This window comes from Laccaria bicolor, genomic scaffold (genome assembly GCF_000143565.1).
Source record: "Laccaria bicolor S238N-H82 LACBIscaffold_56 genomic scaffold, whole genome shotgun sequence".
Classification (NCBI taxonomy): Eukaryota; Fungi; Basidiomycota; class Agaricomycetes; order Agaricales; family Hydnangiaceae; genus Laccaria; species Laccaria bicolor.
In genome coordinates, this window is record NW_001889927.1 from 148,452 (window position 1) to 167,689 (window position 19,238).

General features: G+C 47.9%; 7 protein-coding genes across 7 annotated transcripts; 4 read left to right on the plus strand and 3 right to left on the minus strand.

Annotated features, from left to right (window-relative positions):
- Positions 1-2,522, plus strand: LACBIDRAFT_333848 (uncharacterized protein; the record flags this gene model as incomplete). The annotated part of the gene is made up of 8 exons (XM_001888514.1): positions 1-334; positions 765-804; positions 860-917; positions 1,213-1,276; positions 1,329-1,353; positions 1,445-1,487; positions 1,537-1,807; positions 1,978-2,522. The coding sequence occupies 8 exons, from the start codon at positions 1-3 to the stop codon at positions 2,520-2,522; spliced, it is 1,380 nt and encodes a 459-aa protein (XP_001888549.1).
- A 486-nt stretch (positions 2,523-3,008) lies between these two features.
- LACBIDRAFT_333849 (uncharacterized protein) lies at positions 3,009-3,731 on the minus strand (the record flags this gene model as incomplete). Its single annotated transcript, XM_001888554.1, has 2 exons — positions 3,009-3,517; positions 3,545-3,731. The coding sequence occupies 2 exons, from the start codon at positions 3,729-3,731 to the stop codon at positions 3,009-3,011; spliced, it is 696 nt and encodes a 231-aa protein (XP_001888589.1).
- A 2,654-nt stretch (positions 3,732-6,385) lies between these two features.
- Positions 6,386-8,892, plus strand: LACBIDRAFT_333850 (uncharacterized protein; the record flags this gene model as incomplete). The annotated part of the gene is made up of 8 exons (XM_001888515.1): positions 6,386-6,680; positions 6,728-6,753; positions 6,933-7,001; positions 7,261-7,287; positions 7,394-7,515; positions 7,982-8,188; positions 8,405-8,532; positions 8,633-8,892. The coding sequence occupies 8 exons, from the start codon at positions 6,386-6,388 to the stop codon at positions 8,890-8,892; spliced, it is 1,134 nt and encodes a 377-aa protein (XP_001888550.1).
- Positions 8,893-9,836: 944 nt separating this feature from the next.
- Positions 9,837-11,026, plus strand: LACBIDRAFT_333851 (uncharacterized protein; the record flags this gene model as incomplete). The annotated part of the gene is made up of 5 exons (XM_001888516.1): positions 9,837-10,082; positions 10,154-10,311; positions 10,359-10,619; positions 10,641-10,739; positions 10,765-11,026. The coding sequence occupies 5 exons, from the start codon at positions 9,837-9,839 to the stop codon at positions 11,024-11,026; spliced, it is 1,026 nt and encodes a 341-aa protein (XP_001888551.1).
- A 675-nt stretch (positions 11,027-11,701) lies between these two features.
- Positions 11,702-12,127, minus strand: LACBIDRAFT_333852 (uncharacterized protein; the record flags this gene model as incomplete). Its single annotated transcript, XM_001888555.1, has 1 exon — positions 11,702-12,127. One exon carries the CDS (start codon positions 12,125-12,127, stop codon positions 11,702-11,704), a length of 426 nt encoding a protein of 141 aa, XP_001888590.1.
- A 607-nt stretch (positions 12,128-12,734) lies between these two features.
- On the plus strand, positions 12,735-15,705 carry LACBIDRAFT_312986 (uncharacterized protein; the record flags this gene model as incomplete). The annotated part of the gene is made up of 10 exons (XM_001888517.1): positions 12,735-12,878; positions 12,931-13,160; positions 13,209-13,458; positions 13,513-13,673; positions 13,724-13,829; positions 13,884-14,423; positions 14,480-14,752; positions 14,806-14,971; positions 15,035-15,458; positions 15,513-15,705. The coding sequence occupies 10 exons, from the start codon at positions 12,735-12,737 to the stop codon at positions 15,703-15,705; spliced, it is 2,487 nt and encodes an 828-aa protein (XP_001888552.1).
- LACBIDRAFT_333854 (uncharacterized protein) lies at positions 15,702-18,379 on the minus strand (the record flags this gene model as incomplete). The annotated part of the gene is made up of 8 exons (XM_001888556.1): positions 15,702-15,722; positions 15,784-15,963; positions 15,991-16,282; positions 16,408-16,658; positions 16,783-17,155; positions 17,610-17,866; positions 17,921-17,965; positions 18,326-18,379. 8 exons carry the CDS (start codon positions 18,377-18,379, stop codon positions 15,702-15,704), a joined length of 1,473 nt encoding a protein of 490 aa, XP_001888591.1.
- Positions 18,380-19,238: the final 859 nt, after the last annotated feature.

Below are 19,238 nucleotides of genomic sequence, written 5' to 3' on the forward strand. Positions count from 1 at the left end.
ATGTATTGTCAAGCCATCGACATTCGCGACTCACTGTTCCTTGATGCCGCCTCAATACAGGTTGAGCTGGCAATGCACCTGAAGAAATCTCATATACGATTTCAGGAGCTATCCCAGCTCTGCATTTCGATTGATAAGGCGAGCCAAGCAGCATGGCTCATCAAATCACACAGTGATGCAAGGAAGCACCCAATCAACTTTTTTCTGCTAGAATTTGCTCGCCCCGATCACCCTCGAGCATCTCAGCTTCTTTCCTGCTGTGAACTTCAGGACCGTTTGAAGAAGAGTAGGATGTTCATGGAGAGGACCGCAGAAGCGCGACAAGCGTCCAACGGTATATTGAGGATCCTTTTTCACTCGTTGAGGGCCGACTTCGGTTTCGTTGTCCATCATGCACGCAGAGACACATCCTTTGACTTTTGATGACATTTGGGTAACATGCTTCTGGAAATCTATGCAACACCATGTACTATCAAGTCAATGAATTTTAATCGAAATAGAGTTTTTTACGAACAAGAGTACATACGATAATGGACAAGAGTTTAGAACTTCAAGTTGGTGTTGACTCGGACTCACCATGGGCGGGGAGTGTGCCAGTGGCCGCGTTGGAGTCCGACTCGGAGTCCTGTGACTGTGACTCGGATTTTCACTCTCCACTGCGATCCAGCAGCAGTGCCTGGTCCAACTCTCACCTAGTACACCCGTCTCCTGCTCACGCCCGTCTCCCGCTCATTCGCCCATCTTCTGCCACGCTCCTTATATAGCCTCGGTGCGATTGGAAGGCGACCACGCCCAGGTAAATATGTGCGTATATGGTTACTCCTTGAGGGTAACGTTGGACTTACCTTGCAGTTAATAGACCTCAAGGATGCTCAGGTCCTCGTGCATTCCTCCCAACAGTTCCATTGGGATTGAAGGTTTGCAACGCATGTCGATATTTCCAATGGTGAACTCATGTTGGGCATTTGCAGGTACACTCGGAAACCCTTGAACGGCTATCTCTATTTTACGAAACTTGACTTTGCGTCGTTTTGTTCAGTTCATGACTTTGACTTTGCGTCGGTCCCTCTCTCAAAACTCGTGCATGACGTTGACTTTGCATCGCTCACACTGGATTTGACTTCGTGTCGTCTGGGTTACCTTAGGATCCACGCCTAGGGTGCGTTTATGCGAATAATGCCGGGGCGTTGAATTGAACTGATCATGTAACAGAGCTCTGACTTTGGGATACTCGACACATTCAACCAATCAACCCTGCAAATTGAGAGTTTACTATGTACGTAGAGATAAAACAACTGAGACATTGAACTGACTCTGACTGTACGTAGATTCTGCAACGATCACTCAAATCTTGTATGTAGAGAATGAGATTTCACCGTATTGAACTTAAGTACTCGTAGAAAGCATGCAAAACTGTCCCATAACACCTGAGATACTGGACAAGGACCCGCTCCTTCTCCTTCGTAATCGAGGCAAACCACATGAATGTACGTATCTGTTCTCACCTTCTGGTGCAGTACACTAAATCCGCCACAGCAATACAGTGGTGCGATGGACGGGTGGGAGCCGTTCTTCGAGGCGGATATTTCTTCGTCACCAGCCCAAACATGGATGTGGTATATGAGCCACCCCTTGGCAAAAATCAAGCAATGTTCCTTTGATGCGACTTCCGTTACGCAGATGACGACCCACTTCTCTGGCCCCAGCCATACGTCAGCTCAGCCTGTCACCATGGCGCAATCCCGCGCAGGCCAGAACATGATGACTGAAGGGATATCTTGTGGTGGAATCCTGACCAGACAGATCTGTTAGTCAATTCTTCTGACCTAGTCCTGGGCATCAGGAAAATTCCTCATGACCGTTTGGTCCAATTTCGACAATTAGTGGGGGAGCTCCAGGACCGTGTTCAGGAATACAAATTAGACAAATCTCATCCAACGAAGAATTCGGAAATATTGACACTATCGAACTGGTTAGGTCAGGGGCTCTCTTGTCTTGAACGACTACCAATGGATTTCACACAACTCAAATTCTGTGTGGCTGAAGTCCAACGAGCTTTTTTAGAATTGACAGCTGGCCTCGACTATCTTTATATCTACAAACCCCGAATGGACGGGATTCTACCGCCTGCCACCGAAACTGCGCAGACCATTGGTGTATTCACCATGGATTCGACTATTCTGCAGGAGTTTACGAGGGCTGGGCTCCCTGTCTGGTTCATGCGCCCTGCTCATACCTTGCCAGGTGTTCGTGTCAATTCAATCGTCGAAACAAGGAAGCCAAATGAATTTCTCGAACTTCGTGAGGCCGAAACGAAGTTTGATACTGTTTTTTGCGGTTCAGCCGATGATCCAAAAAAACGCAGGGCAATAGTGCAATACTTTACCCTCCCCGGGTTATTCCATATGGACTGGATGGAATCCATACTTCCCCCAGGTGGATTCCATGGAATGGCTGATGGATTCCATGGAATGGTTGATGGAATCCATACTTTTTCCAGATGGAATCCATACTTTGGTTGATGGAATCCATGCTTTTTCCAGATGGATTCCATACTTTGGTTGATGGAATCCATGCTTTTTCCAGATGGATTCCATAATTTTTTTGGATGGATTCCATACTTTTTCCATGTGGAATCCAGATGGAATAACTGTATGGAATCATAATTCCAGACTTATCTAAGTCCACATCATCAGTTCTACAGTTAGTTTTACACTTATTCCATACTAATAACTGAACAGGGAGAATTTAAAATGTATTGAATAGGACTACATATATTTATTTTACTACATTAAATATTGAAGGGAGAAGTGATTGAGAGGAGTGTGTGTGGTGGAGAGTGAGGGCGGAGAGTGTGAGGGGGAGAGAGTGGTGGGGATTGATGAAGGGAGGGGGGACAATGGAGGGAGAGGGAGCAATGGGAGGGGAGCAATGGGAGGGGGGAGGGAGGGGGAGCTCACCTAGGCTTGTCCTTGCCCGTGTCCGTTCACGTTGGTGGGCGGTCGTCGTCATTTCGTGGGCGTCCGTTTTCGTTGGTGGGTGCTCGTTGTCGTTCGTGGGCACTCGCGTTGGGGATGGTGCTGGGTCTTGTGGGCGGTCGTCGTCTTCGTCTGCTGGGCGTTCGTTTTCGTTCCCGTGCAGTCGTCTCGTGGGCGTTCGTGGGCGCTGCGGCTCGTTTGGGTGGGTGTACATTGTTCATAGGTGGGCGGGCTCGTCTGTTGTCGTGTCATGGGCGTTTGGGGTCCTTTGGGGTCGTTTGTGGGCGGTGGGGGTTGTGCAGGGCGGTGTGCGTCGTTCATGGGTGGGCGGCCTCGTTGGTTGACGTGTCGTGGGCGTTCGCTGTCGTGTCTGGGCGCTCGTTTCTTTTCGTGGGCGCTCGTGGGCAGTGGGGGTCGTGTGGGGCGGTGTGCGTCGTTTGTGGGTGGGCGGGCTCGTCGGTTGTCGTGTCCGTTCGTCGTTTGGTTGCCACGTCGCTGACCGCGACGTGGCACCTGGTTTGTTGTTGTCAAAAGGTAGACTGGGAGGGGTTACCCAGTCCATTTACCTGGGCTGGAGTCGAGGCAGAACGTCCATTGACGTTCCGCGTCGTCGTCGTCGTCGCCTCCCATCCGCGTGACGGCAGCGTGGTGGTGGTGGTGGTCGTCGTCGACGTCGATGTCGTGGGCGGTCGTGGCTTGAGATGGTGGGGTGGATGGTGATGGTGGTGGTGGAAGGAAGAAACGACGTGGCATTGGCAACGCGTCGTGTCACGTTTGAGATGCCACGTGACAAAGGCGGTATATATATACCTTTACTTTACCTTATGATAATGCCTTCGTGGCTCAGTTGGTTTGAGCACTGCTAATATTGATGAGGTTGACTGTTCAATTCCTGTTGATGTAAAATTTCTATTTTTACTTAAATATAGTAAGGACACTATAAATACTGTATTCTAATGGTATAATGGTCATCCATGGAATCCATGTGGACTGCTCCATGGAATCCAAGGTGGATATGCCTGCATTCCATGTGGAATCCAATGGAATCCATATGGAGTGGTGTTGGAGTCCATATGGAATTAATCATTCCATATGGAATCCATGAGGTCTATGGAATAAGAAAATGGCTGGGTCCTCAGCCAACATGGATTCCATACGGAATAACCCGGTGATACGGAGTGTAACAATACACCCGTAAAAATGCGAATTTTAGCGATTTCTCCTATAAAACCTCCTATAGTAGAAATACAGTCACATTGATCATAAGGATCGTTAGACGCAACCTGGTCTAGTCGATTAAAGTTTACATCCGAGAAATGTGCACGCCTTAGACAGTAGGAATTGCGGTCGGTTCGTGACCGAATCACCTCAATATACTCGAAGTCTAATAAAAGGCTACACTACCATGAAATAGTACGCTACCGCGTGTTCTAGAGTAAAAACACCCCCGCACAGGGTGTTGGAGTTTACACCAAACCAGGGTCTCACTTTATTATGGATTAAAAGATATTAATTCTAAAAGATAAACGCGCGAGCGTAGAAACTCGACGCGTACCTGACGCGAGAAGTCATTCGGTCACGTGCTACGAAGCATGATCCAAGAAGTCATGTGGAGAGACGCATCACGCGCATCACGCGCATCAACACATCACAAATCATGGCATCATTGACCCAAGAAAACTAAGCTTCGTGAAATATTCCGAAGCCTGCCAAAAGAGAAAAACTATGAACGATTTGCCGTGCGGTCCGAGGCCCGGGCATAGTATCTAATAATAGAGAGAAAATCACTAAGCGGACCGTTCGTCTCGGCTGAACCGATCGTGAAAACCGTTTACGGCGATTCCCGTGTACGCATCAATACTGATGCGTCGCGTCGCCACAATAGAGAAAACACTACGAAAACTTAAAAGAAGTCAGCTCAGTTGTGCCACGCACAATCGAGCCACTTCAAACCTTTACTAAAAATTCAGTATTAATTCGTCCGACCTCTCGGACAAAGCATGGACATATAAATATAAATAGAAGACATAGAATAGTATAAAAAGAGGATGCGCGCAGGCTGAAACGGGAGGAATTATCCCCCGCGTTGACCAGCTGTCGCACTCCCAGTAGCATCTGAGGTAGTGGATAAGTTTGTAATCAATTTAAGGACTTTTCTTCGCAGACATAAGTAACGTGTGCCTGGAACCAGTGTGTTAAGTGGGGATCACAAAGCTTTTGTAAGGTTGTCTCGTCAATTAGTAAGAGAGCTCTCTACTATTACCGAGGAATCCAAGTGAGCGTGCTTGAGGAGTCTTTAAGACTAGTTTGGACCGCATCAGAGGCATAATAAAAACTCAAGGGAGTTATAAAAAGTCTACAAAGCACAATTTCCTTGTCATTTCTTCGTATACAGTTAGAGCGCAATCCCAGAACACTGAGACAGTCCCAATAAAAGCCGTTTCCCTTCAAAGACTACTAAAGTTTCGAATTCTACACTGTGTCCGCACGTAAAACAATACCTTTTGTTCCGAAAAGGTCTACTAGACTTAGACAAGTGATATAAAATATACAAAAACGTTTCCCCGAACTTCTACTTAAGTTCTTACAAAACAAGTGTGGTAATTCTGTTTACCGTACGAACCCGAACTCGAAGTACCGAGCACGTACCTGTGGTGATAAGTGTTTAAGGTGTTTGTGTGTGTGTGTTGTTTAGGTGTTCACGCATCTTGTCAGCGCGTCCGATTGCACTATTCTCACTCCCGCGTGCCACGGTCTTCTCACCGGGGAAGGTAAAGACCTCGAAAAAAGTCTGAAAAACTGGGCTACCCACCAAATCCATTGAACATTTACACTTGGCTTCACAACACATTTCGTCATATCGGAAAGGAAAACACAGGTGCACTGGAGGACCTTCTTTGGAGTTCTGTAAATTCACAACAACGCGCTTGCCCTAGGCTCATCAACTCTTGAACTTCGCTATAACTATGTTGCAACACACGCTGAAGGACGGTGCCGGCAGATTTTCTGTTGCAATTGACCTGACCTGGCTGATTGTTCTCGTTCCAACCGATTTACTGGACCTTGCGTTGGTTGATGATCCTCTCACCTCTCTTGTCACCGATGTTTCTCGGCACGATAGCCAGCTGACCATTGATCCTCTGTTCAGACACATCATTTTGTCGGCAGGCGCGGGTTATTCGGAGTTTGTTTACAATCTAGCACTCAAGTGATATTGAATGTGCATTTGACACAACTCCGCCGATTCTCTTCTTGGACCCTGGTCAAAGTCACGTCAAATCAAATGACGTAGTGTTTTTGCAAGTTTTACGGTAGTACTGTAAAACTTGCATCCAAAAACCAAAAAAGGAAAGGTGTCTGAGACACCCCATCCACAATAACGTTGCAATTGCAGAACAAAATACAAAATGTGTCTATGTTACCCACTCAACCGCGCACACTGCATGACGACTACGCCTCCAGAGGAATTCGTAGTCAAGGATGGCGAAATTGCAGGACGTTTGCAGTTCAACCCTCATCGCGACGCCTGGTTCCTACTTCTGTACGCCGTGAAAGAACACCCGCTGGTTGTCAGCAGACATCTCTTGCAGACAATCTACGTTTATATAGAAGACACCTCTCAGGGTGCTTTGACGAAGAAGTTAACATTTGAAAATTCTCTACACGTACCTTTAGGACCCGTTGATACGATGTCAGATCAAGGTGAGTCAGAAATTGATAATGGACAATGGTACTAACAAAGTTTCTAGGCCTGTTTGAAGTTGGAGACCATTCTGTGATATTTTCTAGGCCACTTAGAGAGGATAGGAGACAAATACCAATGACAAACTTAAATTGTCCACCTGTTCAGCAAGTTCCGCTTGACCTTGAACCTATACTTCAATATGCCGCAGAAAGACCAACTATACCAACCTTCAATATATTTCATACTGATTGTAACATAACATCTATAAGGGTTCTATTGGCAATCAACCCCTTCAAATTGAACAACTGCTGTATTCTAGGCGATGCCCTCTTATCAAGGTGAGCTCTTTAATTTTGGCATGTATGTAGGAGGCCATTGAAGGAAGGGACTCCCATTAACCGTCCATCATAAACCCTCTGATTGCATCATTCAACTGGTCATATGATATTTGCTCCCTGCTCGCCAGGATTGCAACATATAAGTCGCGGTTATCGAATGAGGAAATTCGGTGTGCAGATATTGTTACTGAAACCCCTTGGTACGTTCTGTACACGTAGTCTCTTTCCGGAGGATACACGATATTGACTTGTCGTGCAGATGCATCAGCTGAGGTGGTGGCGTAAGGTACGATATGTCGACCGCTGTGGCGAGCAACTCCTGTGAAGTGATTCTGGGTTGGTAGGTGGAATTGATTTGGGTGGTCTGAATCAGAGTCGAAAGGCGTTTGTAGTCCGGTAAATTACTAGACACTCACCCCAGATGTGGTCATGAGTCATTACAACCACTGTCCCCTGCATGGCTGCATCTGCCTGGTCTATGTGTGGATTTCCATACGTTCCCAGGCCGAAACCAGTGAGTTCGTCTTCAGCAGTGTTCATTCAAGAGAAGTTCTGTGTTTCTATTTACTCCAGATCAATATTCGTTCAACTTGTAAAGACTTACACAGTTCACGAAGTCAATCGAGGTTCTCAAATTATGAGTGAACTCTAAGGAAGGTGGAAGTTCCAAGTAAGTGCCTTCTGAGACATAGCTATGGCCGAAAACTCGATTAGTAATTCATTCCATAAAAGGCTCCAATCATCTGGTACGTTGACTCGCTGCGGAGGAATGGACATTTCTGTTGTTCAAGCGTCGCTTCAAGGCATTGCACCTACTTTCTCTGCAATACTATTCCATCGGAAAAAATATGTTGTCGTTGCAAGCTGGTTATGGTCTTTGATCAACCGGCGGTTGCATGGAAGGTGCTGCTCATATGGTGCTCCTTTCATTTGTAGGCCTTCACTGTATCAGTATAGTCGATGCTAACGAAACGGCTTAGGCAGGAGTGCCGCCGGCAGGGAACGTGGCCCCACTCAAACCATCTGGGACGTGCCAACGTCCAGCGGCAGTTCAAAATGATGTTGTCAAGAACATGCTACAAGGCAAGCCTTGACATTCTAGGCCTAGTTACCACCACCATAGCCGACGCCAAACCGTGCACAGTTCATGATGACGGGAAATCCGACTTGAACACTTTGAAGGCGAGGTACACCGGCGCAACCATGTCTTGTAGTTTTCATATTCATCGAGGTTCTGTTTAGGTTACTATGAGGTCAAGTGGCCACACAGAGTGGAGTTCATGTAAAAACAGAAACATTTGGCCTGATAGATCAGAGGTCTTGGCGGCTTTGCTTTTGGGTCAGTTAGAGTCTCTTCAACTGCCGTTGAACACGGAAAATAATGTATACTTTTGATCCCACAGAAAGTTCAATGCCAGATCCAGCGTATTCGACTCTAAACCCCGCACTGTCACTATCTCAGAAGGCTCGCATTGCACAACGAAAGACGAGACGTTCGGGCCTCAGCAGTCGTTGACTTTGAATGCGCCTTGTCCGTCTTCGGTTCAGGAGAACCCCTCCATCTAGTGCAGCTGCCTCCTGGTATCTCTGCCTGCCCCATGTCAAGACCAAGTGATTTATAAATGGCGCAGTTTCTCGTCCTCCTGATGCAACCTATACTGTCCTCGGCACCCTTTACATCGAAGCATGGAACTGGATCTGCGACATCACCCGAGTCTCTGGGCTCATCAGTGGTGATGGTCGCAGTCGCCCTGCCACTTCTGCTTCAACATCATCGTGGCTCCCATTCTCCGCCAACAGCAATGCAACACCCAACCCCGCTAGCCACGTACAAGGGTCAAACATTGACCCAGAGGATGTTGTTGACCGCATCCAAGTTGCCTCCCCCTAAATCACCTCGCCATCAAAGACAGCAACAACCATTCCCATCGTTTGCATCATCATTGTCAACGAAGCCGGGAGCTGCTGCGAGGCCAGGCCTGGCGCCAGCACCGGGGGAGGAGCCTCCGTTCATGCTCTGGCCTCCTAACGCCATTACATGCAAAGGCCCGTCATGGACTGCTACTTTTGGTCCATGCAATGCGAATGTACCCTCCCGTCCAAGACCCTCCAATAGAACCACAAACATCGATCATTCTTTCATTTCTTGCGCAAGAAAGCATTCTATTCTTTCTGTACCTGCCCACTAAACGGTATTGTGTCAGGCGCTGCCATATGGGAACGTGGCTTCTACAATGTTTACTACGACGTTTCTACAATGGCCTTCAATTTCGCCTTTGCCAAATTCAACTTGCATATCGTTGGCACGGCACTGGACCCCAGGGCATACATTCCGCAGGCTGCTCCTGCCGCGGTTTGTTATTCGAGTTCAAGGTTGCAATCCCTATGGCCGCTCCGAGTCCTGCCAAATTTGGAAATCCCAGCCGAGATAAGTTCTGCTTAAGATCAGCACAGGGTAGGAGCGTGCTCGTCTCATTATACCACTGCGGGATATGCGAAGGGCTTCCCTACAGGGTTGTTAAATTTTTTGGGCCTGTACTGTGACCAAGTTTTACCTGCCATCTGCAAACCTGCGCACTTATTCCGTTAGACTGCCATCAAATCACAGATGCCATTCCGGATCAGCAGAAGTTTCCAACATCAACATCAGCCGCCCAAAAATAGGCTGTGTCACCGTGACTATGGGTATGAAACGTGATCACATTATGATGATAATTTCAATTGGTTGCGGAGTCCGGGTACCCAGCCAATGCCAGCTGGTGAAGAACAGGCTTTCAAAAGACGCAGCCACGTCGCTGCTTCCATTGCTTCCCCAACTTCATCTACCAGCCCACAATGGATGCAGAAGATCCACTATATCCTGATACAACGGCCTTCAGCCAAACTTGTGGGGGTTGCGGCCGATCTTTTGCGCAACTCAACGCCTTCACCAACCATTCATCTAGCTGTGGGAGAAAGAAGAGGCTATTTTCTTCTACCCTCGCATCAGCACAGGAAGCATACAGAAAACAAAAGCAGCGCCGCCTTGAAGAACGCCAGAAGCTGCCATTCGCACCTGATGTTCAAGACAAACAGCCGCAGGTAATTGCTTTGTCACAAAATTCGCTCTTGGATGATGTCTAACGGTTCCTACCTCTACCCTTCGTTGATAGGACCTGAATACGCCGCCTGTCAGCATTCCAGCAATACTTACGAACCTGATGATTCTCGCTCTCTTGCCGAACGCAGAGTTCGCCACAATATTTGTTTACCTGTGTGCTTTCGCGATGAGCAACCTCAAGCGCAAGCTGCGCTTCCACCTCCAGAAATGGTACTTCCAGAAGTTGTTCATTCTGAGCCTGCGGAACCTATAAGTAGTACCACAATGAAAATCCGAAAACTCCTTACATCTCCCCGCAATGTATTTGGACTGTTCCAGCAGTACGGGGCAGAAGGATTCCCCACACATGACCCCGAGGTGGAGCAGCAGCACACCGCTCTCTCCGAAGTCGCATCCGATCATAAAGAAATACTGGTGGGAAGTGCTATCTTTGGCCCCTATCCAAACAAATCCGCATTTCTTCTTGGCGAATGGTACTGGAACGACGGGATGCAGAAAACAAAGGCAGGTTTTAAACGGTTAATTGATATCATTTGCAGGCGGGATTTTAGGCCAGAAGATATCCAAGGTGTTCCATGGGATGCTTTGAACGAGCAGCTGGGGGGATCAGAGGCAGCTGGCGATGTGGAGGACACATGGTACGATGAACCCAGTACTTTATAGTGCCCCACCCATTCCTGCAGAAATCCACAGGAATCCACCGGAGTCCGCAGGAATCCGCAGGAATGGGACAGGAATCCGCAGGAATCCACAGGAATGGGACAGGAATCCACAGGAATCCACAGGAATGGAACTGGAATCTGGTGAATTTACACTAATATACACTTCTTATTTAGTTATCCTCATCATCCTGGACTTCTTCATCCAAACCCAAGTTATCCTCCTCACCTTCTTCTGGTTTCTTCATCTGCTTCCTTTTTGCTAGATACATTTACACTAATATGCACTTCTTCACACTGACTTAAAGGGTATGAACACTTTCTTATAATATTTATATATTAAAACTCAAATCTACATCTAATTTACTATTTTCTAAGTTAAATGAAGGGGCAGGAAGGGAAGGAGGGAGGGAGGGAGGGAAGGAGGAAGGGAGGAAGGAAGGGAGGGAGGGAGGAAGGGAGGAAGGAAGGGGGGAGGAAGGGAGGGAGGGAGGGAGGAGGAAGGAAGGAAGGAGGAAGGGAGGAAGGAAGGAAGGGGGGAGGAAGGAAGGAAGGGATGGAGGGAGGGAGGGAGGAAGGGAGGGAGGAAGGAAGGAAGGGAGGGAGGAAGGAAGGAAGGGAGGGAGGGAGGGAGGAAAGGGGGAGGAAGGAAGGGAGGGAGGGAGGAAAGGGGGAGGAAGGAAGGGAGGGAGGGAGGAAAGGGGGAGGAAGGAAGGGAGGAGGGACAGGCAATGGTGTGGGGCAGGCCCTGGGGAGGGGATGGAGGGGGAGAGAGTGGTGGGGACTAATGGTACTCACGTTGCGTCATCTCGTTCCTATGTCGCGTCGTCGTCGTCGTTCCTACGTCGCGTCGTCGTCGTCGTCGCATTGTTGTTGTCATCGCGTCATCGTCTCGTACCCACGTCGTGTCGTCGTCGTCACGTTGTTGCCTCGTACCCACTTCACATCGTCGTCGTCGCGTTGTTGCCTCGTACCCACGTCGCGTCGTCGCGTTGTACCCACGTCGCATCGTTGTCGTCGTTTTGCCACCTCGTTCCCACGTCATTTCGCCGCCACGTTGCATTGGTGTCACGTTGATGATGCTGGTGGGCGCGTGGTGTGTCGTTCGTGGCTGGCTGGTGTGGTGGGCCCTGGTTGATGGCGGCGCCCGTGGATCGGCCATGTCGTTGTCGTGGGCGCTCGTGGATTGTCGTGGTGCCGCCTCGCTGGCAGTGGTCGCTTCCATTCGTTGCTGGTGTGGTCGTGGCCGTTGTTGGGTCGTGTGGTGTGGTCGTCGTTGTCGTCGTTGCCAACGTGGGTGGTGGGAGGGAATGGAAGTGGGGGGACGAGGATGGTTGGTGGTGGGTGAAAGGAAAGGGTGTTGCCATTGTTTGGTAACGTTGCCTTTGTTTGGTAGAAGAACTAAAATAAACAAATAAAATAAACAAACAAAGGACCGGATTCCGTTACATTCCGTTCCTGTGCATTCCGCGGATCATTCCGGTGTCAATTCCGGAATGCCCAAATTCCGCCGGAATGGTAAGGCACCGGAATGATGAAAATGGCAGGCCTCCCTGCCAAATTTCATTCCTCCGAAATCCACCGGAATCCGCAGGAATGACTGGATTCCTGCAGGAATTAGGGGGGCACTGATAAGACCTCTGATGAACCTGATGCTGGCTGGACCGCAACACCGATCTCTTTACCCATCCCAATCCACCGCCTAACAAAGAGCCCAGGGGTTCAAGAATATCATTTCCCCCCATTCCATCATTGCAGCATCATATCGATTCTTAAGGAGAAGATGAACAACACTAATGAGTTCCAACATTTCCATCTTGAACCCTATGAATTGTGGTGGCAAAAGGGGGCGCTGCTTCGGTTAGGGTTCAAGGAGAACTTTATACTTCTCCAGCATTCCTGGAGGCACACGAAGAAATACAGGCTTTACCCAGAGCACCCGGATGCACCCTCCAGCAGGTTGTTGTCGGTATCATGTATTCGTCGGACACCACCCACCTCATGTCATTCGGCTCTGCATATCTCTGGGCGCTTTATGTATATTTCGGGAACGAATCGAAGTATAGAAGATGCAAACCCAGCTGTAATCTCTGCCACCATGTTGCTTATTTCCAGAAGGTAAGGCACATTTGTTTTGGTGGTAAGGCCATGGCAATTGACTGGGCTGAAGTTGCCACCCGAATTCAAAGATTTCGCTGGGCAACATTTTGGTGTGAAAGGAGCAAGCAAGCCATTCATGGCGCATTGCCAGCATGAGTTTCTGCATGCACAGTGGAAAATCTTGCTAGATGACGAGTTCATGGATGCATATGAGAATGGTATTGTCATCATGTGCTGCGATGGGATTGCCCGATGTTTCTACCTTAGGATATTCTCCTATGCTGCCGATTACCCCGAGAAGTGTGTACATTGCTGCTTTTGGTGACTGTTGCGAGGCTGATCATATAGGGTTCTACTAACGACCATTCGTAACATGGGTGGTCGCCCATGTCCTCGCTGCCTTATTCCTAAGGGTCTTATTCATCAAGTAGGTACTGAATGCGACAAAGTACAGCGAAAACTTTCTGTGTGCACCAACGACAAGGTATACCAAGAAAAAATACGCGAAGCCCAAGCGCTGATCTACGAAAACAATTGGGCGGTTGAGAGCGCTCCAGTGCAGCGCATTCTCAAGCCGCATTCGCTAGTACCAACTCTAGTAAGTCTGTGGCACAGCGAACCAACTTTGTATCTAAGCTAAGGCTTGCCACAGAATGCATTTTCACGCTTCTCGCACTTGCTCTTCAATTTCTTTGAAATATTTCACATCGATTTTATGCATGAGGTCGAGTTAGGAGTTTGGCGGGCCCTTTTTCTCCATCTTCTTCAGATCTTGGATACTATTGCTGGAGCAACTGATATCCTCGATTTCCGGTCAGTACACTCCTCCATTTCAAAATAGGCCATCTGAAGAGATGTGATAGCTTCCGCGCGACGCCAACATTTGGCCGGGATTCTATTTGTCGTTTTTCAAGCAATATTTCTGAATTGAAGAAGCTTGGTGCAAGGGACTACGAAAACCTCCTACAAGTAAGCCACTGGATGAACCGGAAACATTTCGAAATATTCACATAGTGTTTGTAGTGCTCCATCCCAGTTTTTGATGGTCTTCTTCCAGAGCCACACAATTCCCTCCTTTTGGACCTTCTGTTCATTTTCGCACATTGGCATGGCCTTGCTAAACTCCGCCAGCACACAGACCTTACCTTGGGAATTTTAGAATCCACCACTTCTGCACTCGGGCAAGCTCTCCGCGATTTTCAAGAAAAGCTGTGTCCGGCCTTTGATACCAAAGAACTAAAGCAGGAAGCTGCAGCAAGGCAGCATCAACAAGCCAAGAAGGCTTCAGCGCCTGTGAACAAATCTGCACTGGCTGGAGCGGCAACCAGTAATGACACCAATATAAACACTGCGACCGTAGAACCACATACAACGCAGGGTGCCCTCTCTTTGACTGATAGCGCGGATGGCAGCACGACCAGTCGAAAAGCAACACAGGCAAAACTACCCCCCGGGAGGCGCAAGAAAACCCTCAATCTGAACACATACAAAGCGCATGCGCTCGGGGATTATGTTGAAATGATTCGGAGATACGGAACGACAGATTCTTATTCGACTGAGCCAGTAAGTTGACCATTGTCATTTTGGACCATGTCTTGCTAAGGCCTGGCATGGTGCAGTCGGAGCTTGAGCATCGAAACCCAAAATCTCGGTACAAGCACATGAGTCGCAAGAAATTCATCAAGCAACTGACTGAGATTGAGCGGAGGCAAGCTCGACTCCGCCGCATTCGGCAGAAATTAAACGCCAGGGAGGTGAGCGGCCCAAGAAGTGATGCAGCTGACAGTTTCCCTGGGTCTTCGAGCTGTCGATACCACATTGGAAGGACCCAAAACAATCCAGTGAACATTGGCTTATTCCTCTCAGAAAATTGCTTTGACCCTGCTGTTCAGGTAAACCTGGCTCTAAATTTGTATGCTTCTTACTGATCACACAACCTGCGCAGGGTTTCATGACAAAATTGAACACCCACCTCCTACCTAGAGTCCAAGAAAGATTAGAAGAGTTGCGGAATCTTCAAGGCGAAACAAGTGCCTCAAAGCCCCCAAACGTTGGCCTCTATGAGCATACAAAGCAGCTGGCTTTGAACTCCATCATCATCAAAGATAACCGCATGTACCTTCACAAACTTGCCCAGTTTTATAACACCACCTACGATGTGTGACGATCCGAAGATGTCATCAACCCAGGGACATCCCACCGTGACGTCATGTTACTTTCTGATCCGCTAGCCGGGAATGATTTCCCGACACATCCATTTCTATATGCACGAGTATTGGGAATATACCATGTCAATGTCGTCTATTCTGGACCTGGTATGCTCAATTATGAAGCGATGAGGTTTGATTTCCTTTGGGTTCGATGGTTCCAGGTTTGCACCAATGCGGCAACTGCTGGATGGGAAGCCTCTCACCTGGATCGGGTGTCATTTCCTCTGGTGGCCGAAATAGATGTGTTTGGCTTTATAAACCCTGAGCATGTTCTTCGAAGTTGCTATCTAAGCCCAGTGTTCTCTGAGGGCAAACGTCATCTGGATGGATGTGGCCTTTCCAAGATAGCAAAAGATGGTCAGGAATGGAAAGATTACTATGTCAATAGGTCAGTGAACAACACCTGCTTTCTAGATATGGCATCATCTAATCGTTGTGGCAGGTTCGCCGACCGCGACATGATCATGCGATATCACTGGGGCATTGGAATTGGGCATATGTATGCGCATGGCCATATATCTGCAGCTCAGACCCCCTCCGAACCGATCACAAATTCAGCACAAGTGGCTCCAAATCAAAACAATGGAGAAAACTGGAATGAAATGGGTGGGCGGCATGAAGACGAGGTGGGTTAGGCTGTTGCCGTGTACACCTAGGAGGATCTGTTTAGGACATTGTTACTGAGGACATGAAAAGGGAAAAGAACGGCGCACAGTTGTCCGAGAAGCAGCGCGGACTTGCTCATCTTTGGTCATATGTTCTGCTTCGAGGACTTGGAGTTCCCACTCTGGTTGCTGCTGGGAAGACTTGCTTGCCTCTGCCATTGGAGCCCACTTGCGATTGACTCCCCCACCCTTGACCAACTCCTTCTCTCCACCACCACCAGCCTCCCTCTCTGCATTCTTTCACACAACCAACACCTTCAGCTCCTTAACAAGTGCCTCATGATCCTCCTTCAAGAGCCTCTGCTTATGTGCACTCTGTCGCGAAATATAAGTGATGACGATCTTTTCTGGCATGAGCAACATCACCCCTGACACTCCGACGAGACGAGCATGATCTCCAATCTGCAACCCCTTCACCAATTCCACACTGTTCCCCTCATTCAAAGGCAACACAACAGACAAATTCCCCATCTTCACACCCACAAATCGCCAGATTGCCTCCCTCACAGGATCCCACCACCCACCCACACAAATCCCTCTCAATGTCCTGCAGACACGCATATAGTCCCAAGCCTCTGCCGCAGTCCTCTGCATCCGACTCCCACACATCACACCACAATGTGCTGCGCTTCGGTCTGCCAACAGTACCAACGGGAAGTGCCATGCCCTCACCTTGCTGGTGAAAGGCGACTCAATGCTAGCAGACACTCAATCACCCCAGTCTTCCTGGTGTTCCACTGTAAGAGATGGAAAGGCCACTCAAAGGAAGTATGCATTGAACCCAGGGTCGTCTCGCCATCCATTCGCGTCTGAGTGTATGAATATGGCCCAATGTATTCGCAGAGGCGTGGGGTGGATTGAAGAAGACATGGGGTTATGGGATGTGGGCAAGGAGAAGAAGCCATGCCAGAATGCTTGGACGCCTAGGAAGAGTTCAGCAACAAAGTGGTAGTAGTGTTGCAGGAATTGGGATGGGTCATTCAAGAGGAGCTGAAGGATCAAGAACGTTAATCATCAAAATGGCTAATTTGACGCCAAAGAACTCACTGTATTCCCATCAACCGTCCAAACTCTCTTTTCCTCGCCTTCTTTACCCCACATTTCCGCTGCCTCAAGTACACTCAAAAAGCGCATCTCCTGTTCTGTAGGTTCCCTCTGCACAATGTTATCTGGAGTATTGAGTGCCATGAGCCCCGTGCTAGTCATCATCCTGATCTCAGGTAATAAGCCGTCGACTTTCATGGTGCTGTATGACTCAGAGTTGCCTGTTGAAGGGGTGTATGATGAGTTGGGTATGATGGGGAATAATGTCCCATTCGACATATAGAAATTCTGGAATAGCGTCCATCCTTGGTTGGCGGGAGGGCATCGGATTGGGGTATATGTGTTGGTGAAGAAGGATAGGCTGTGGCGATTTGTTCTGATATGATTCCAGTAGGTGTTTGCATCTCCTTATGTGCATGTGCATTAGGAGCAACCAACACCACCAAAGCTGGCTTGTTAATCATCACCATGGCTGTTGACTGGCTTGTCATCTGTCGACTTGGGAAGAGGAAGGACGTAATGTGCATGAAACATGCTCTGAAAAGGACAAGGAAGGCATCTCGCCTTGAGAAATTACCTTGGAGGAACATATTGGGATGTGTTCAGGGACTCGTATTGTGGGGATCATCAGGCTTGCCAATAAGTGGGCAAGACGACGATTTAAAGAATGTTGTGGCGAAAAGAAGGTGGTGGATGCTGTTGACGGTTTGTTCACATTCGGTTATAGTCATCATCGTCGTCAGCAAGGAGGGGAAAGGAAAAAGAAGACAATGAGTTTCTTTATTTGGTTACATAACGTGAATACTTCAAATCGGGATTGCCTTGCTTACCTGGGATTCACACAAGAGTCTACAAGAGTAAGTACAGGTTGGAAGCATACAGAGCTATCGAGGCCGCAGTACTTAGTGAGTATGTGAGTATGATAAGACCACAATGGAGGCATCATATGCGTGCAACAAAGCCCAAGTCGCGTCGTGTATTCTTGGCGCGTTCCAGGGACGTGAATGTTATTTTTGGAGAGTTCAGCATCATCAAACAGCTTTGTCATGTATTCCTGCCTCCCTCCAGCCCTCCACTGGCAGGCTTTCTGCAAAATCCGAATCGACAATCAAAAGGATCAAGGCTCAAGAGATGAACTCACTGCTAATGACTTTGTTTTGTCACTATATATGATTGTTATACTGGTCTGGGGACGAAAATTACAGGAAATAGAATGAGAACAGTGTGTGAGTCACACAGACAGCGCGTCCGCATTTGGCCACAGAGGGTGCTAGTGATGCGTGATACCGCTATGGTGCCAGTCACCTATAGGCCGCTACTTTGGGACAGTGGCTGTGCAGTGGCCAAATCTGTGGCGAAAATTTTTGAAAAAAGACTGTAACCTTAGCTTTGTGAAGAGAAAAATTTCCAACATCTATTATCCCAAAGTACTCTCCAAAAAATTGTTTAACCCTACTTTTCCATGTCTCGTGGTCCAAAAATAAGAAGAAAACACCTGAGTGCTGCAATATGGGTCCGTTCAGGCAGATCAAATCACGAGATGCACCTCGTTGTTGTGGTCAAGGACTTCAGCTCTCGCAAACACATCTCCCACAGACATTTTCTCAAGACTCCAGCACCCCAATTTGATTTTTAAATTATGATTAGATTAGATTAGGACCCTTAATTTCCTTTTTAGGACAGTGGCCAAATTGGGCAAATCCTCAATATTAATAACTTGCCCAGTTTTCATCGTATCACTTATCCCTTTAGCAAATTTCTTCCTATTGTGTTAAGAAAGCATTTGGTTAAAGGGATAAGAAAAATACCTAATTTTGGGGGAGCTATTTCAGTTGTACAAAAGTAGCAGCCTATAGGTGACCGGCACCATAGTTTTGCAAATTTTGTCACGCTTGTGTCACACAAGATGCTTCAGTTGTGCGCCTCTTTGCATCATTTGGAGATTGAATGTGAACCTCATGTGGCGTGTCGAACACACATCAGAGTTTGAAGTGCTTGCTTCAACTTAGTCATGCTCGACTGTCGGGATGCCTTGTTCATCTGTTGACAGCACAGATGCTCTGAAAGAGTGATGGAATGTCTACTATATATCTTTAGCTCAATCCCTAAAAAGAATGAGAGCTCTCTGTTGGAATCAGAATATTTTATGCAGGCAACATGGTGGGGAAGTGCGGGATTTTGCTATATATTGCAGCCTGTGGCATGTTTCCATCCAATTTCTTCAAATACAAAAATATAGCTGCACTTGATACATAAATATACACCCCCTCAAATATTTTCAGAGTGTAGATCGTATGTGTTGTAAAGTTAGAGACCGATTTGCAAAACTAGGTGACTTGCAAAACTAGGCACGTGATAGTAGCTCCCCTTAGATGGGGTCAATCAGGGTCAATCGATCACTGATCTGTTCTACTTATATTTATAGACGTGATGTGATAGCCGTAGGTGGCTATGCGAAC